Source organism: Actinia tenebrosa, unplaced genomic scaffold, assembly GCF_029948245.1.
Source record: "Actinia tenebrosa isolate PJP-AT-01 unplaced genomic scaffold, QUT_ActTen_1.0 PGA_scaffold8__29_contigs__length_14323225, whole genome shotgun sequence".
Lineage (NCBI taxonomy): Eukaryota > Metazoa > Cnidaria > Anthozoa > Actiniaria > Actiniidae > Actinia > Actinia tenebrosa.
In genome coordinates this window covers 4,237,376-4,257,200 of record NW_028292585.1, presented here as the reverse complement: position 1 = coordinate 4,257,200, position 19,825 = coordinate 4,237,376, and the positions used below count along the sequence as shown (strand labels likewise).

Below are 19,825 nucleotides of genomic sequence, written 5' to 3'. Positions count from 1 at the left end.
TGTTTTTCACACCTTTTCAAAAAATATGAATTATTTATTTCACTTGAAAAATGGGTGTTTTTGGCCAAAAAGCATTGACTATACCCCATGGTTTTCATAGGTTTGTTCTATTTTATAATTGGATATTAATTTTCCTTTCTAAAAAGATGAGAGAGAAGTGAGAAGTTAGACTTATTATAGCCTATTAAATACATAAATAAAAATGAAGTTATCCAGGTAGAATACATAAAACGATTTAAAAGAATAAGATTTATTAATTTTCTATTTCATTCAAGTTTTTTTTATTGTTAACCTTAACTACATTCAAGAAACACTACTACTATTGTTTATTGAGAGTATGTAGAAGTCTTTTCCATCCTATTTCATGTCTTCCACTTTTCCCAGGAGATGAAAGAGATCTTTTGCTACTACATCTATCTCTGCAATGAGTGGCTCCATTAACGCACATCTTGCATTCATCCCACCCATAACATCCCGTCATACACTGATAATACAGTCCATCACAGATGGGTAAGCAATCATCTGAGCGTGCGGTGACTCTTTCATACGATACGGTTATTGCTAAAATACATGCGTACGCTACCAGTAGATTTGATGTCTTCATAGTGAATCTGGACAAAGAAGAGATAAATATCAATCTGCTTACTGAGTATTCAGGGAGGACTCCAGAGTAAAGGTATCAGCTATGCTCGTTCTACCTTTTATTTAAAATTAGTGATTTGATTTCTCAAGGTATTGAAATTGAAATTTAGAGCCCTGGTAAATAATAGAGTACTCGCACTAAACCCGTGAAACAAATACTAAGTTTTAGTACTAAATAGTGATAATTAAACAATAGGAAACAAAGGATTCTGTATGAAATAGTACTAATTAGTACTAAATATTATTCATGGGTTTAGTGCATGCACTCTAGTCAGAAGAGAAGCATACATCGATGTCATCCATTCAACATTAAGAAAATTAAATTTACCCTAACTCATAATCTATGTATGATATCTGTTGGGGTTTAAAAATCTATAAAACTACGCCCATTTCAAAGACGAGTTGTCCGAAATGGGAAAGCAATCAGAGCTTAGTTGTACTTTATTCACTTTATTTACAGTTCAGTGATATGCAATATCAGCTGTCTGCGCATGTGCAATAATCTCCAGTCCCTGCGCACACCTTAACAATGGTGCGCCCATGAAGTGCACAGCACAATGTAGTACGGTTATGACCGCACTGCGTAATTAGTTTTTCATAGTTATACAGCACCCACTAATAACGTTATAGGGTTAGCGCATCTAAATGTCTATATCACTGCAGTCAAATGCCACGTTAGGTGAATAACACGCGGTAGATTTGAGGTTGTGGGGCCGTGATTCGAGGGGTTTTCAAAGGGTTTCCACTTTGTCCAACACGCTAAATTCTAATTCCATCTGATATAGCCATGCCCTGACTTAGATCAGCCCAGAGGTTGTTTCAGGGTTGGATCTGTGAGTTAGCCGTGCCCTGACTTAGATCAGCCCAGAGGTTGTTTCAGGGTTCATTCTGTGAGTTAGCCGTGCCTTTACTTTTATCAGCCAATCACAGCGCGCCAACCAAACACTGATCTCTCTGACGACACATGATTGAGTTAGTATTACCCTCTTCAACTCTCTTATTCATTCATAGTATTCTAGCGTATCTCCTATTCATCTCACATCACATATCATTTGTACCGCGGTTTTAATTAACTATGAAATACAGTGTTTACAAGGATCAAGTCAGAAGAGCCGGAAAGATGTTCACATGTCCACCAAACATTACATAGATACAAATATAACAATCTTCAAACAAGAATTAATTACACCGATCCTTTGAACAACTTTACAAATTTTGCCTAATTAAAAAACTTCGAGACGTGGTTTTGAAGATTTTCCGTCACTCAAATCTCCATTACGTAAAGTCGTGAATCAGTTTTAACAAACTTAACGCGTACATTTAGCTTACTCATCGCTCATTGGTATTATTTGATGTGATTAGTGGACTAATTTACCTTATTTATCTGTTGATACTTCACCGAATGGACCACTTAGTGGTACTACAGGATATTGAGAAACTTTTAAATCAGGTGATATATATTTACGCAATTCGCTTCTCGCCTTAAAATAGTGGATTACATTTTTTTTCTTCTACGTCATGGATGAAGCACGAGTTTCCACGTAACGTCTAAAACTGACTGCCGCAAATCTATGGCTTTTTAGATTCAATAAAGAGTAACACCGAAGTCAGAAGCAAAGAAGATGACAAAAATTAAATTTGCGACAAAAGAAATCGGGAACAAACAGAAATCTGATTTACGCTTTGAAATTTTCAAAGTATCAGCTTTACGAATAAAGGGGAATTACTTATGAAGAAATTTTTATTGTACAAAATGTATCAAATATATACAACAGCAACGCGTACATTTAAGTGCAAGATTTTTGTGTGGGATAAATACAGCGCGCATGGTCTTTAGTTATACTAATATAGCATGAATATGCTTATCGATAGACTTCGTCAGCTGCTGCCGTATTGATAGACAGACCGAGGAAATGAGTCTCTAGGATAAAGGAATAGTTAGTTGACCAGGAAATCCCGACATCAATAGTTAATGGATTATAAACTTAGCGTAATTTGCTAAAGGAGTGTCTTTGTCGCTATATCGTGACCACAACAACTTTAAAAATCCTCTGCTTAATTTTGAAATAATAATCGTTCCATAATCGAATGGGAATTTAGAAGTTTTGCGGAGGGAAAAAACCGGGAAAATTACCTTCAAAGCACAGGAGAAGATTTCCTTTCCTAAAGCCAACTGGAAATTTTCTTGAAGAATTTTTTAAAATAGTTTCCGTTAATGGAATAAAAACTAACCTAATAGATTCTCTGTTAACCGGATTACTCGTCGAGAGAAGACTGAGTTGTCTTGCTAAATTCACGAAATCTTGGCTATGGGAAGCGCGATATTTGTAGTGAACAAGAACCAACTGGTAGTTTATACCAAGGTGTGAGTAGAAATATAGGTAAAACAACAAAGCTCCAAGATGTTGATGGATTCTGCAATGACATTGTTCTTTCGTGCTGGATTTAACAAGCCTTGCGCGAAGGAAAAAAATACTTACTCTCAAATTGACCAATATTAGGACCTATTCGATTAGGAAATTACAAAACCCTTCTACTTCTCTACTCTCTACTCGTTATAATTTATAGTGGTGCTAAAGAGCTAATTGTCAAGCTTAACAACGAGATTCAATGGCTAGCTTTTTAAAACATAAGATTTTAGAAGGCTATTTGATAATTCTGAAGACTTAGAAATGATAAATGATAGAAAAGTTTCAAACTAGCAAACTAACCTGTCGATATATCGTAGTGCTCGTGGATTACGAGTCCCTAGACTACCTTCTGGATCAATGTACTATTGAATTGCACGTTGTACACAAAGAGAGGCTGTATTTATCGTCATTTTTAACCGCCATAATGACTAGTTTCGTATTATTTGACAAGATAAATTAATGAATGAGTGATCCGGAAGCCGATGTAGGCCACGAAAGGAGTTGTATATAACATGACATTTTGAAAATCTACGCCAATATTTTTACAATTACCAAATTGTAAAACCATGATTTGCTCTTTCTAATTTCATTTTTGAATAAAAACTTTGACACTTTTAAGGACATCTTTCGTGTAGACTTCGCACTTGAAGGAAACTTAAAACTAGAGCAGAGATGTTGAGAGTGTCTCTTGACTTGACTCTGGACGGTTAAAGTACGACATGTTGCATGCATCATGTCTGCTATATCCTTCCAAACATATCACGAAAAAACGAATTATTTGTATTTTTTGTTTAATCTCCCCTAGCTTTAGAAGCGTTTTTTTTTGTTGTTCTCATTATAGTTAGAGTTATTTTTGCAGCTTCTCAGTTTTCTCGGGGTTTTTCGAGTTCCCCGCCTTTCAGCCACACTCTTTAATTTAGCCAATTTATTCCTCGGATTTAAAAACTTCCCTTTCGAGTTATTTTTGGCTAGATTGATAGAAACGCTTCTCCTAATATCATTCCCAAACAAAAAATAGATTACAGTTGGAAACGGCGTATTTATCTAACTGTTCCTTGACGTAACAAACATTAGAAACGCTTAATTTTATCGATGATTTAATATATAAAATGTAAGGCGTTCTATGTCTAGTTAGAGTGGGATTCCTCCTAGCAAAGCTATTCTTGTAATACCTAAATAATGTCTTATATATTTAGAAGCCCTTGAAGGCAGTGATTTCGGAGAATTAGCGAAATCTGCCGATTCACGTGGGTTTTCATGGGAGAAACTAGTGGGGTGGATAATTGATATTTTTTTCTGAATATTTCCCCCCTAAATATACTTATAATCATATCATATTATTTCCGATTCGCAAGTATTCACAAATCAATAGTAATTTGAGAGTTACTTCAATGATCGAGAGAGTACAGACCCCTTGCACTGAGTCGCTAGAGGAATTGTTCTGGGGGAAAAAACAATGGATTTTTTTTTGCATAAGAAAAGACTGCCTATTGTGCTGTCCCCAGGCAATTCCTCTAGAAGATCAATGCAAGGGGTCTATTAAAAACAAAAATATGTGAAATAGAAGATTTAGTAATTTCCCTAATGATATAACATATCTTCCTCGATAGCATTACTTAACCTCACGAAACGAAAACGAACGCAACTGAACGTATAGCCTGGCATGGAACGACAGTGGTAAATACAACACGCATTGGCTGTCATTGGTTATCTAGTTAGCAAACCACAAGACGAGTACGAGGAAATGCCAGTTCAGTTATTTCAAAAAATATTCGTACTTCTCCCTTCACCCAAAACAAAAGCCAAAAAAACCTTAACCAGGGGATGCGAAATCTTTGTGAAAACCGAACTTAAACTTATTCAGTTAATTTTTTTGTAATAAAAAATTCTACTCATAATCGTTTTCTGAGAAACATTCATCGTTTCATTGTTTAGTCGACGGGGCCATTGAGTCGGGTTTTTAGTAGCGTGTGTAATGGTAAGCAGCCTATCACTTCAAATAATCCTTTCAAATCCTTAACAAGTTTTCTTCTCATCTATCATGAGTATCCGTCAAATATTTTCGACTTCTAATTTAATCATTTGATAATGACAGTTTTAATCGTTCTAGATATTATCGCTCTTTGTCCCTTGGAAGGAACACGGTTGGCACAACGGACATAATCATGACGATAAGAATTACTATTGCCAAATGGTCAGGAAATGAAGAGCGTCTTTTGTTTGTACATCTTCAAGGTGACTTCGAAATCTTCATCAATAACAACGCTTTTCTCTCGTTTGGAGAAAATTACGGAGTGTGACAGGATTTACAGTCTTAAGGAAACTTAAGATGACAGTTTTGGGTGATTGCTAATTGTAGCTCGTGCTTCGAGGGATGTGATAGTCAACAGCTGGGGCGTCTGTCGTTCAACTTCAAAATCGGATTTTGAAAATATAGAAATTTTATTGCAGAACACGGGTAAGCAATATAAGATTGTTCTACCTACGAAAAATAAGGTCCCAATTTCAATAAGAAAAATAAAAAGTATCGCGTTTGATTCGTATTAAACTTGTCGCCTCTACCAAAATTTATTGAAAAAAATCGTTAAACTTTCGCTTTACCGTTATTGTACCCTTCGTTCTGATTTTTCACAGTTGTAAGAAGCCAAGTGAGCATTGCGTCACGACAATGCGTAGGAGACTAAAGAAGTCATAGCCAAAATATTACACCTGGTCGTGTGGCTCATAATCCTAGAGGTAATATGTTATCGAAGCATGAGTCACTAACCTGAATAATGAATCAATGTTCTTCACCAAATAAAGACACGTAGAACTCCGGAACTGACATTTCTTTCCTGTATTTCTTTACGATATCCTGGATTTTCAGCTTTCGGCAAACTTGAGGGGGAGAATAACTGGAAAGATATACAGAATATCGCTCAGAACTAGAATATAATGTAGTATATCACGCTCGCTCGCTTTAATGGCACGCAGAGTGCATTCTGGTCTAGCTTGGGGTACAAACGAGCGACCACACATAGTGTGTAGCACAGCCCAAGGGTTTTTGGTTGCGATCAGTCAAAAAATACTAGGACCGCTGCAAATTTAATTGAAGGAAGCCAAAAACGTAGTATTGGTCGCGTAGTTTTGAGAATGGAATCATTAAATAATATGTTCTAACAATGAAATGAAGTTAGGGAAATGAGAATAATAATTGGGTTATGTCTGTGTAAAGGTCCTGGTAAGGGCAAGTCGTGCCATAACCGTTCCTTGTCAACGCATTCTAATTGGTTGACTAGTGAATTCGCGCACTGTGGTTGGTTCAACGGAAATGAAGTCAATTCCGTTCCTTGTCTGCGCATTCTAATTGGTTGACTAGTGATTTCGCGTGCTGTGGTTGGTTCAACGGAAATGAAGTCAATTCCGTTCCTTGTCTGCGCATTCTAATTGGTTGACTAGTGAATTCGCGCGCTGTGATTGGTTCAACGGAAATGAAGTCAATTCCGTTCCTTGTCTGCGCATTCTAATTGGTTGACTAGTGATTTCGCGTGCTGTGGTTGGTTCAACGGAAATGAAGTCAATTCCGTTCCTTGTCTGCGCATTCTAATTGGTTGACTAGTGATTTCGCGTGCTGTGGTTGGTTCAACGGAAATGAAGTCAATTCCGTTCCTTGTCTGCGCATTCTAATTGGTTGACTAGTGAATTCGCGCGCTGTGATTGGTTAGAACTTACGTATCGATCTCCAGTCGCCGTCTGTGAACGATGTTCATGGCTGTCTGACGTACCATGGCACCCAGGGCACGGCGACTCACAACCATCCCGTCCAATAGTGGACCTCCAATGGGAGACCTGAGAACGATCGAAAAACATCAGAATCACTTAAGATAGCACAGTAGGGTGTTTGGAATAACCTTGGCCTTAACCTTAAAATGATTCTTAGAGGGTGCTGTGGTGGGTGTACACATGTGCAATTGTAGAATCTCTAGAACTGGTATAAAGAGTATAATGGACCCAAAATAGATCCTTAAAGAACACCCCAAAAACTTATATACCAGGCCCCGATGATACATTTAAGTGAGCGTTTAAGGACCCAATAAAGATCATTGAGGAACACCCTGGAACTTATTTATATTAGTATATGGTTTTCGATGAGAAATACGCAGTCATGAAACATCGACTGGTAAATGTTAAGGACCAAATACAGATCACTGAGGAACACCCTAGAACTCATTTATCTTATCCTTGGTGACACAACGGGCATTTATGCAAAGCAATCCCCTAATGTACCCCTGGTCACCTAATAGTGTACCCTCTCTCCCCGTTGGGTACCCCTATGGGTAGTATTAAGTATAACTAACCTTATGGTAGACCTTATGTGTACTCGATATAATCCATTATGTAATATATGAATGAAGATCACCACAGTGTCCTTGTCGACTAATCCCCTGTGGGAACCCCCCTGCGTGTTACCGAAGTCCATCTCGAGCAGCAAGTCATCGATGGGGAAGCAAGCATGGTCAGGGAAATGTTCCAGCCAGGCTACTATCACATTAGTTTCTGACGATGTGCTGTGTGCGCTGGGTTTCACTATGGGCTTCCTGTGGTAAAATAAATAATATACATGCAAGAAAGCATAAATATAAGAAAGGAAAACTTCTTAAGGTGGTGCGCGGCACATAAATTCCCGGTTGAGCTATTTTTAGTTTTAGTGATCAAAACAACAAACGGAAAGAGCACGGGCACGTGCGCTAGTTGACGCACGGGATTAGGGTAAGGTGAAATTTAAACTGCATCCGGTTACTAAAAATAGCCCAACCGGGAATTTCCATGGCGCGCGCCACAATAAGAAGTTTCCTTCTCTTATTTATGCTCTCTTGATACAAGTCAATGGATTTTCCAGTGCATCTCGTAGTATATATGCTTTGAACTCACCCTGTGTCCACAGGACCATCGGAAAACTTGCCCATTCGACTTCCAAACGCCCCCACCGCGTCGGACGTCTGCCTGGCCAGTTGTGCCCTCATATCCATACTGCTAGTACTACTGCTACTAATCTCCAGGCTGCCCATGCTCTCTGATCGAGCGCGCAGCCGATTCCTCGGTAGTTCTTCTGATTCTTCGTTATCTTCATCAGATGTCTCGGCTTTGACGATCATTTTACGGAAGCGCTGGTAATGAGGGAGTAACGATGGTACGACGAACGCAACCTCTCGGCTTATATCAGCATAGTAAAGAATCTGGTTCAGTTCCTTGTCCAGGTGGCCTTCAGGAGATGTTTCAGAGTTATTATCTGGCTGTTGTGTGACTGTTTGCGCAGAAGTTTCAGAATCCTCATGCGTTACAGAGTTATCACGTGCGACTGAATCTTCCCCCGTGACAGAATCTGCTCGCGTCACGGAATCCTCCCGCGTGACAGAATCTGCTCCAGTGTCTGAATCTACTAGTGTGACTGAGTCTGTGAAAGAGCTCTCTTGCGTGAGAGAATCTTTTTGCGCACCATCCTCATTATCAAGTTGTTCCCTGCACGTAAGGAAGCGGTCTCGACCAAGCCAACTGTCTTCGTCAGAGCTGTGTGTAACATCCCCATCTATACCCATGGTTGATGTGCTGCTCGTAATGGTGGACATACTGTTAGCTAGTTTTGATTTATCTCTGCTCATCTTCGGACGTGTATCATCTGCTGTAGCACTATCAGCTGGTGTCCAGGCCTCGTGAATATTTCCTGTCCAGCCTGGGTGGGTTTCTACATCAACCGGCCAACCCAGGGATAACAGAAACTCGACGAACAATTTGCTGTGTTTACAAGAGCTGATCTGGAAAAAATAATAGAGGAAATAATAACATGAGAAATTAATTTATTCCAGTTAAATACTCCCTCCCCTAAAGAGAAGGCTTGTTACCAATCTGGCTCTCTGATCAAATTGGAATTTGAAAATTGACTTCAAGGGAGAAAAACCGGAGATGCGGAGATTATCACATTTTCATGTTTTTTAAGGGTGTGGATAACTTTAATGTACAGATAAAGCATGTCCAACCTCTAAAATTTGATTTAAGCTTCTAAGTTTGGAATTTTTAGAGACCTGAAAAATTTTGGAAAATCAAAGAAGATTTGGAAGATTCCTCGTTTGATTCAGCGGAATTCAATACATCCTTACCTCATTTTCAATGATCTCGTCAGCTTCATGTTGACCATTCTTGATGTAAAACACGAACACAGTGTCCTGGGTGCGAGTAGGTAACGTGTCCAGGGCTTCAAGAGCTGCGCGAAATCCTTCGCGTGTTGAGTCTAAAGCGAAGAGGGAGTTTTCGGAAGGGTTTTCGGGATTACCCTGAAAAAAACCAAAAGAATGAAATGACGAAAGAAAAAGCGCCGCCATGTTGGATGACAGGAATGTGACCGAACGACCCTGTCTATTCACTAGCGCCTACGACAAATCAAGTAAAAGAAAGCATTACCGTATGGTTTTCTTTGCTTACCTTCAAACCTTCAACCGTTAAGAGTCCCAGGTGAGATAACAGTAGCCGTGATGCATGGAATTTTTCACAAGGTCTAAAAATGAATAAAGCTTCATCTCAAAATAACATTAACAGCGCGCAGTCTTGATTTGCGCTAAATGTGTTTGCGTCATCTATAATATTTAGCATCGTGATGAACAATAATTTCACGCGCTGTGATTGATTCTTTACCGTGACCGTGTTGTGCCGTGATTTGTCACGCTGCTCTAAACTTTCGCAATGTGATTGGTTGAAACCCACGTGGTTATTTGTGTACCGTGCCGCATGGTCTAGTATACACTACAACATACTTACTCCAGTGGTATACTCTCAGTATCGTCACTAGGGAAGCGTAGTCTTGCCTTCTCACGGTTCACCTTACACTGCTCTACCGCTTCGTGTTCAGCCTGTTAGACAAACGAATTACAGTTGTTGTAAGTACGTTTTGAGGTACAGGATGAAAGAGATTGGATGTAATATTTCAAACACGCGAGAGAGTCCTTCCTCCGATTTCCAAACACCGAAAAGTGAGTTGAAAAAACGAGGCGCAGCCGAGTTTTTTTAACTGACTTTGAGGTGTTTGGAAATCGGAGGAAGGACTCTCTCAAGTGTTTGAAATTACTTCTCAAACTCATGAATGTTTCTTGGAGAAAATCAAAGAAAACGTTTACAAAATTTAATGCAAATTAAGAACACATTTCCAAACCACCGTCACAGTAGTGATTTGCTTTGTTTTCTCCTCATTAATTATTCATGAGTATGAGAAGGGATATGAATAAACGAATGGGAGAGAGAAAGGAGTCAAGGTAGACTAACCTGTTTTTGCATCAGTGTTTTCATGTGGTCTTGTACTTCGTACAACTTGTCGTCAAGGATATCGTCCAAGTCTGGAATACTGCGGTCACTGCACACAATCATGTTAAAGATATTAATAAACCACAGCTATAACCTGTATTAAGCGGACACCTTCGGGACTTTGTCTGGTGCCCGCTACGTACAGGTTTGTTTTATAGTAAATATGGGAAGAAAATCTTGCCACCGTGCGACTAGCTGTCTGTTTAATGAAGGGTGTCCGTCGAATAGAGGTTTGTTTTACAGTAAATATGGAAAGAATATTTCAGGACCGCAGAACTAAGGCAGGGTAAAACTGGTTCGAGTAAGCATTGCAGTGCATTGTGGGGTTGTTTTGGGGGACTAAATAGACGCCATCTTGGATAAATGTTTTCTAAAACAGTCCCACAATGCATTGCAATGCTTACTCGAACAAGTTTTCCCCTCCACCTCGGAATGGCTGATTGACTCGTATCGATCACTTACGCCTTGGTGAGCGGTACATTATCTACCGCAGGTGGGAAGTATCTGTGCGTTACAGGTTTAGGTGCAGTAGCACGATCAATCCTTGGCATTGGACGACCAGGATCAGTCAAGTGAGCCTCAATCAGTCCCTGGTAATAAAAGAAATACTTGGTATCAATCTTCTCTTCATTGGGCTTCCTAGAATGTGTCTGGAATGAAAAGCAACTTTACTTCCCTCGAGAGACAGTTTGTCACGCAACATAAATGGGTACACGAGTTGTAGAGCAAATTTCCAGTGACAGTGAAGAATCTACAGTAAGGACGCAACGTGCAGTGACCGTAACGATACTGTGTCTAAGCATTTTCATTTTCTGTGGAGTGATCTCGTGCGCAGTGCATGATTGGTTCAAAAGATGTCGTTAATTTCGTACCGTAACCGTGCCCACGTGCTCTGATTGGCTGAGCAGAGATCTCGCGCACTGTGATTGTTTCAAAGGATGTTATCTTTTACCGTTAACGTAACCGTATCCATGCTCTAATGCATCATCTAATGCAATCCCAACGAATCAAGGAATGCTTTTCATGAAATACTTGTCACGCATTACTTGTCACGCAATCTCTCTTCGTGTCATGATATTTTTAACAGGATGTCATATCAACTCACATGTTTTTTCCTGGAGAACTGTCTTAGCTCCATGGTCCAGACGTGTCTTCCAGTTGGAGCACGGATAATCGCACCAACAGTAGGCAGACGATCTAAAGACAACCATCAGATACAATGTTATCAGATGTAAACACATACAGTCATGGTTGTGGTTCAGGTGGGATTGCGTTACCTTTCTCTTCCAGGGAGTCTTCCAGTAGCCCCAGGATCAGCGTGTTGTCTCGTATGACGAAGTAACGGAACTGACGATCGTTCTGAGATGAAAACAGTACAACATGTCGCTCATTAAACAAAAATGACGATATATTAAAAAATGATAGTCGTGATGGTGACGATGTCCATGGGGGAATGGTGATGATAGCTTAATGTTGTTGTAATTGTTGCTGTTGCTGCTGCTGCTGATGATGATGATGACGATGATGTTGATGATAATGATGACGATGTCGAATGATGATGGTGATTATGATTATAAGGATGATGAAGGTGACGGTGAATATGTTGATGATGATAAAGAATGATGGTGATGATGATGATGATGATGATGATGATGAATGGTGATAATGAGGATGATGCTGGTGATGATAAATGATAATGAATGACGATAATCCATAGTAATGTTATGTTTTCTCACCTTGTCTAATCTCTTCTTGTTCCTGGAGTATTCCAGTAAAGTCTCTTCATTGAGCAGAGAAGACATGGCAGCAGGGCCACAAGGTGAAGGGAAACAGCCCTACGTTCATTTAATCAATATATTAAGCACACCCTTTACTAGTAACAAAAACCTTCAAACTTTATCGATATCTGCAAACAACCCCTACTGAGCTGACCAAATTCACTAACGAATTGAATTGAAATTTTGCATATTGGGTTTTGGAGGAAGAAAAACTTGAGAACCCTGTGAAAAACCCTTGAATAGAGGTTTTACACCATCACAATACAATCGTTTTACATAAAAAAGAATTCAATTCCCGAGAGTAAAGGGATTTTATTGTTCTGCCATCTAACCACAGGCAGCCCAAGCTGTATTATTGGCATGGGCACGTGATGGTGCAAAGCTTCTATCAAGGGAGAGACCAAACAAATGAGATGTTGAGTTCATGATTTGAGCTTGAGACCCTATATGCAAGTACTATCACTATACCACTCTCGATCAACTGCCGAGATGCTATTGACCAGATGTTTCGTGAAGACATGGCTTACCAGGTGTTCCATGATACATGTCAGCAGTCCTTCTGCTGCCTCGCGTACCCGGAAGGACACTGGTTTCAGCTCCTTTTCACCTGCAAATATACAGAAGTCTATACCATGGTTTTTCCTTCTCTCCTTCCAATCTTCATTTTTTCATCCACTTTCTATTCATTACTATATCATTTCATTTTATACTTTGTTCATTCTTTCATCTTATTCTTTTTTTCACATTCATTCTTTATTTTCAACCATATTTCACCTTTTAGAGGCGGTTCTTTTTTTTCTTGCCCAGGCTCCTGAAAGTCAAAAGAGTAATTATGAATACATGGGAACCCTGTGGTATTCTCTACAAAGGAAGCCCATACACTTACTGGTCTTGCATCCTTTGACTTGCTGCCAGAAATACCCAGTTCTACGACTTCCATGACAGCTTGAAGACAGTCCTACCAATGATTAATAACAGTTAATACTCAATTAATAAATGGTGAATAGTACAGTTGAGTCTGCCTTCAGCGCTACCATCAATCAGGGGTCTTACCTCGGCATCCATCAACCAGGGATGTGCAACAACCCATGTCTTGATGCAATGAAATGCGGCAACGATCATAGAGTGTAGGTCACGTGAGTGGTGGGTAGCTGGTTTGTTGGCCTGGTAGGACACGTAGTCACACAGCCAGTGAATGGTACTTTTACACTCTGTTTGGTCTGTTGATGAATATAAATCAAAAGTTAAGTCAATTATAAGATAGGAAACATGGTGCATTGTGGTTTAGCTTGGGTACAAACTTCTTTTGTTCATCATGCCTTATATGTTGTAGACCAGAGCTACTCATAGTCCTTTACTAATTTTGTTAACAGGATGCATTGTGGTCTAGCTTGGGTACAAATATCTTTTGTTCATCCCACTTTGTAAGATAGCATTTGTTACCCAAGCTAGACCACAATGCATCCTGTTTATCAAAATTAGTAAAGGACCATGAGTAGAATATGGTGAAGTCTTCCAAGTATGATACACCCAAAGGGGGTCCATACTTCTACCAATGAAGAGAAATGGGTCTTCCAGGAGTGCGAGGGTATAGTGACATTCAGAAAATACCCATACCTCCTCAACTGGAATTCCTAAGAAGTGGAAGGGTATAAAGAAAGCATCTTCTTGTGGCTTCATTAAGAACTTCCCTAGTGATAGTGGGGTTATTACAGTTTTTCTCCTTCCCCTGTGAGGGACGTATGGGTACAATGTAGTACATCAAACACACAACAGATGTCTACCTACCCAGGAGTTGCATGCTGAGCTGTGCCAGCCCAGACAAGACCTCAAAAGAAGCTAGGGTCACATGGAGGTCAGGCTTCCACTTACTGCTTCTTGTTACCACTAGTTTGTTACATAATAGATGTGTCATCTGGACAAACAGGCCAGAAATTGTAGCAGGATCTGGGAAAAAAATAATAGTTGATATGTAAACATATTTCTCCTTTTCATAGCGGATTTGAAACCATTTGAAAGACAAAAACATGATAAAAAATTTCAATTTTATCAATACCCTGAAAAAGCTTCTGGGCTGATCAAAGTCAGGGTACAGGTACATGTATCTCACAGACTGAATTGGAAATTAGTGCATTAAATGGGGTTTTGAGGGAGGAAAACCAGAAAACCTGGAGAAAATCCCTTGAATCAAGGTAGAGACCAAAAAAAATCTTCTCACATGGAGACCTGAGACATATCTGCACTAACACTACGCCACCCTTATTCAAGTTACAAGAGGCATTGAAGTCTACCTATCTTTCCCCATAATCCCTCTCCAGGGTAAAATGTATGTACACTGCTTTCAAACCATACCATAAGATTCACTGGATACTTTAAGAAAAGTGAGCTTATCTTCTGTCTCGGCATCAACCATGGAGATGCTACCAGCCTCAGATATCATGCTGCTCCCTCCAGTACTGGCCCTCCCCCGTTGACGAGCTGAGAAGTCAGTCCAGTTGGGAAGTTCCTTGTCTTCAGTGATAGGGATATGATGGGATGAGATTGTTTCTGCTATGCCGAGTGACTGGGCAATCTCTGTGTCTTGGATGATTAATGACACTCCTGGTAAATATAAGAGATATATTAAGGATCTTAAGTGTAAATGAAAGAGATGGTTATATATCTGAAGCATACTGTACTCTTTTTTGTTTGAGGATTTGAATGGAAGAATGAGCAAATGAATAAATGATTGAGTGAATGACAGATTGAATGAATAAATGAAAAAGAAAAAAAGTACAAAAGAAGTAAAAAAATGAACAACAAAAAGAGGAATGAGTGAGAGAGTGAATGATAGGATAATAGGGTGAAAAATGAATGGATGAGATGAATAGATGGATGGGATGAATGGATGGATGAGATGAATGGATGGATGAGATGAATGGATGGATGGGATGAATGGATGGGATGAATGGATGGATGGATGGGATGGATGAATGAGATGAATGGATGGGATGGATGGATGGATGGATGGGATGAATGGATGGATGGTATGAATGGATGGGATGGATGGATGAGATGGATTCTTGCAGCATGGATGAATAGATTGATGAGATGCATGAATGAGTGGATGGAATGGAGGAATGAGTGGATAAATGCATGGTAGTGTGGATGGATGGCAGTAAGGATGAATTCATGAAATTTGGAGAAATCAATGAACAAACAAGCTAATTCTAAAATGCCGACAAAATGTTAATATCACATATACTCCACCTCCAAGGAGGATCTGCACATTATACGAATCAGATTCAATCTGTAAAGCATCCAGCAGCAGACGAGTGATCCTGGGCTTCAATGACAGAAACGTCAACTGAGCTGCTGGGTGGGTGGGTGTGGCATCACATGGTGGCTGTGTCTTCTTCTGGTATCCAGCTGTCATATCTGTTCAACGATAACCATCTCATTTCAGACTAAAGTTCTAGGATTAGGTTGGATTATATTATTGTTTGCAAGGGCTTGAATGCTACTCATGGTAGTGTGTGTGGAGTGAATGTCATGGAATAGCCCCTTACATGAAGTCATGGTAGTAAAATACATTTTATTAACAATTTGAAAATGTATTGCATATTCTAGCATAGAATGAACGCAAATAAAAAACACAATGATGAGTACAGATATTATTAAACTATTTACAATCTATGCATAATACAGTCAACTCTCGTTACAGCGGACACCCTTGGGACAGTCACTTCATGTCCATAATAGCGAGCGCCCGCAATATCGAAATTTTTTTACGGTCATTTCTTTGTCAGAATTTTTGTGGGGGATTTTTCTCCTGGTTGAATAGCAAGGTGTCCGTAATATCAGGGTGTCCGCAAGACGAGTGTTCACTGTATTACAATGTCATCCAAACTCTCAATCAGACCTTTTAAAGATGTACCCTGAGGCTGATGGCCAATTTGGGTGGTTATACTTAACACAGGGCAATCTAGTTGTGTACAACGGATGGGAAGGAACTTAAACTTACCTTGAATTGGTAGATTTTGAAAATGCAAGGGAAGACAAAGCATGGATACTAGTAGGTGGATTGCAGCTCGGCGCAGATCAGTAATAGACACTGGACATCTAAGACACAAATATATATGATTCCTGAGAAAATAGTAACAGTTGTTGTGAAGAAAAAAGTCATTCTAAAAAAAATTTTGTGTCTTACTTTAAAACATTAATTTGTCTTTTAGAGAGAACAATCTCCAAGGCTGCTAAGAGGTGCGGCAAAAGGACCTGTACCCCTTGTAAGTCAACTCGCAGCAGATCAGGTGCATTGAGGAGTATACTGCATAGTATGTGACCTGTACATGTCTATAAATTAAAACAAAAAGTTTTAATGATTTAGAGGAATCATAACAATGTATACCATAGATAGTAAAGAGCAGAGAGTTTTCACAGTGGATATGTTAAAATGTACCTCATCATGAAGAAGACCAGTAGCTATAGCCAAGTAGAACCTTGAGAGGTAGACTGGTCGAATGCTCTTTTCTGCCCTTGGACTACAGAAGATACGGCAAAGAGCACCAAATGCCTCTGCTCTGCCTGGTTCGAAATTGGCATCATCAGCGTAGTCTTTCTTTGCTATGCTACTGCTGCTCTCAACACTAAAAAAAGAAAACATTTCAGGAAAAATATTTAGGAACAAACTAAAGGAGCTGCATAAATTAGTAGGGGTTTTCTGGTTTGGCATCATTACAGCTAGGTACTACATCATTTTTAGAGTCTTGAAATGTTTCTTTACTCAGCTGGCCTGTTGAAAATCAAAATATCAAGTTCCTTTTGACCAATCAATCACAATACTCCTATGCTGAATTCTCTATTGCTCAATGTTGCCTTGATCTAGCAGATAATATATTACTTCATAATTTTGTATTTAGCAAGTGACAAAAAATTTAACTAGCAAAGTTTTGCGAGTATGACCACAGTCCAGAAATTGAAGGACTGAAAAGTTTAGAATCCGCATCAAGTAAAGCTTGTTATTCACTGCGTCCCATTGCTAGGTGACTTTGAAATTTTTGCTAATGAGAACAAAACTTACTAGCAAGATTTTGCTAGTGGGTTTAAAAGTTAATTTCATGACATGCAATACAATTCCTTTAGAATCCCATGTCAGTGTCCAATATCATACAGAGAATCAAAAGACTAGGTTGGGTTGGAATTGTATTGCATTTTAGGAATGTTTTAGTGGACAAAAAAGATGTCATCTTGAAAATATCACCTGTCACAGAAGACAGTCCAGCAATGCACTACACAATGCACAAACTCAAGCCAGTCATTTTCTCAAACACAACACAGCTAATACAGTCAACTCTCGTTACAGTGGACACGCTCGGGACTGTCATTTCATGTCCGTAATAGTGGGTGTCCGCAATAGCGAAAACTATTTACGGCATTTCTTTGTTAGTATTTTTGTCGGGGATTTTTCTCCTGTCCGTAATAGCAAGATGTCCGTAATATCGGGGTGTCCGCAAGGGGAGAGTTGACTATATCATGATTCAATTTCCTCGGGTATGTATGGGTGCATTTCTTTCCCGTAATATTGGGAAAGATACATTAATAATAATAGGATGTTAATTGATCACTACCTTATTTTTCTTGGGGAATGGATATTCCGTTCAGCATTCTCAGATGTCTCACAACACTTGGCGTAGATATCGCCAATTGCTTCGTAACTTGCTTTCATGTCTACCTTTGCAAATGCTGCGTCAAACAACCAAGCGCCATACAAGTCTAGTACACTGTCCACAGATGGAGCGGTAGTTGAGCTGGGTGATTTAGAGAACAATGAAGATGCTGGAGTCTGACTCTCTTTCTCATCGCCTATCATTTCATCATCAGGCATTGGGACGCCAGTCATAGATGTGCCACTACTGTGCCGAGATGGCATGGTCAATGATCGTATACCTAGACCTTTGTTATCCGCCAGGCCTAAAGCCAGTCCTGTGCTGAGTGTCTTTATCTCACGCTTTTTAGATGCCGAGGGACTTGATCCTTTAACAGGTGCATTTATAGGATTATGCTTCACAGGTTGGTTGTGTGTGGTTGTGATACACAGAAAAGTGTTCACCATTACTGCAATTCCTTTCATTGCTTGCAAAAAGATTTCTGGAAGACAATCCAAGCATGGATGAGCTGATGGATAGGTAACGTCTTGGCATGACAGAGCAAACTCCTTGAATTTCCCCGTATCACTAATAATTTCTCTGTTACAAAGATCCACAGGGTTGCTAATGATGTGAAGTATCCTGAACCATGTCTGAAGGAGTGTCTCTTTGTTCATTACTGCAGGAATTTGGACTTCATTTTTCTTGGACTTGAGAGGTGGCAAAGGGAAGGAGTTCCCATAGAGACATTTGATAACCTTTCTCGTCAGCATTAACACAGTACTGCTCCAGTACTCTATCATAGCATTATGATGTCGCCAAGACATACAAAGCTCTTGTAATGTTTTCCACATCGACGGAGGAGGAAAATACTGAACACTTGCGTGTAGCCATACTTCCAGAAGACTATTAATGAGGATTTCTTTAAGATGTTCACTAAGTCCTCCTGCACTGTAGGGCGGCGAAAGTAGCTGTTCATTAATGACAAGCATCAAGCAAAGTAAAGCATCCCAAATTTCTGGAGAAAGTTGACTTTCGCTGGCAATGACTTTGAAAAACTGGAGTACGCGAATACACAACGATGCTTGGAGAGCAAGGTTACTGCCGTTATCATTTCGGATCAAGAACAAATTTTTCAAATGCTGGAAGATTTTCTGTACATATTTGACAGGCTCCTTGAGTAGCGGTTCTGGTATGACCTTGTCTCGATTTTCCATAAGCATCACACCAAGCCACTCTATGTAGACATTCACACACCCCTTAATGATTTCTCCATCTGTTTCGGTCATCGGCAGAGAAAGGCCATAACAGAAAACTTCCATGACCCAGTCAACCTCACTAGACGAGGACAGTTTTTTTTTATCGGGCAGCCCTTGGTCTTGAATCAGTGTCGTTACAATAGTATGTGCGATTTCTCTGCCTACATGACGGGGAAAGCTTCTCAACACACTCCTATTCCTCTTATCTGCTCTTAACGTGTGGTTTAGGGACACCCACTCCGAATACATTGTGTTTTCTATGAAGTAACTGAAAAGGGTATTAACTAAGATTAAAGACTGCTACGTTTATCTTATTTACAATAATTCGAAAACGTCGAATGGTAATAACAAATTAGACAGTACAGCTTTCAAAAACGCCAAATGCTAAAAATCAAGCTCCAAACACGTTTTTAAAATAACAAGAATCTTGAAATATTGCAATTTATCCTTCTCTTAAATATATAACAATAGAAAGAGATATTTTCGGAGTGTAAATCTCGTTAACAAGGGACCTCTCCTCTTTCGAGGAAGCTGAAAACAGATGCACAGATGTCATCTTGTCAAGTCAAATCCTAAACTTTTAAAGCTTTTTAAAACTCTTTGACTCACCTACCTTGTCAATAATTCCTATACTTTTCTTAATGAAGGAAATTCACTATCGGAGGCTGCATATTGGAGCCTTTTTTAACGATTTATTTATAATTTTTTGGGGTGGATGAAGTCGCCATGTTTGTTTGTTAATGACTCTCCTTCAATCAATTGGGCTTCCTGTGGTCTAA

At 39.5% G+C, this 19,825-nt stretch overlaps 1 protein-coding gene across 1 annotated transcript; it reads right to left on the bottom strand.

Moving 5' to 3' along the window:
* Window positions 1-234: 234 nt before the first annotated feature.
* On the bottom strand, window positions 235-19,786 carry LOC116298735 (ral GTPase-activating protein subunit beta). The gene is made up of 25 exons (XM_031707315.2): window positions 19,660-19,786; window positions 17,770-19,314; window positions 16,602-16,788; window positions 16,350-16,495; window positions 16,164-16,261; window positions 15,410-15,577; window positions 14,513-14,761; window positions 13,949-14,107; window positions 13,214-13,380; window positions 13,047-13,118; window positions 12,935-12,971; window positions 12,688-12,767; window positions 12,119-12,217; window positions 11,660-11,741; window positions 11,488-11,579; window positions 10,845-10,972; window positions 10,344-10,431; window positions 9,843-9,934; window positions 9,510-9,582; window positions 9,188-9,361; window positions 7,965-8,845; window positions 7,391-7,630; window positions 6,765-6,881; window positions 5,821-5,947; window positions 235-611 (listed from the first exon to the last, which is right to left on the bottom strand). Exons 2-24 carry the CDS (start codon window positions 19,293-19,295, stop codon window positions 5,833-5,835), a joined length of 5,070 nt encoding a protein of 1,689 aa, XP_031563175.2. The 5' UTR covers window positions 19,296-19,314; window positions 19,660-19,786; the 3' UTR covers window positions 235-611; window positions 5,821-5,832.
* Between the last annotated feature and the right edge of the window lie 39 nt (window positions 19,787-19,825).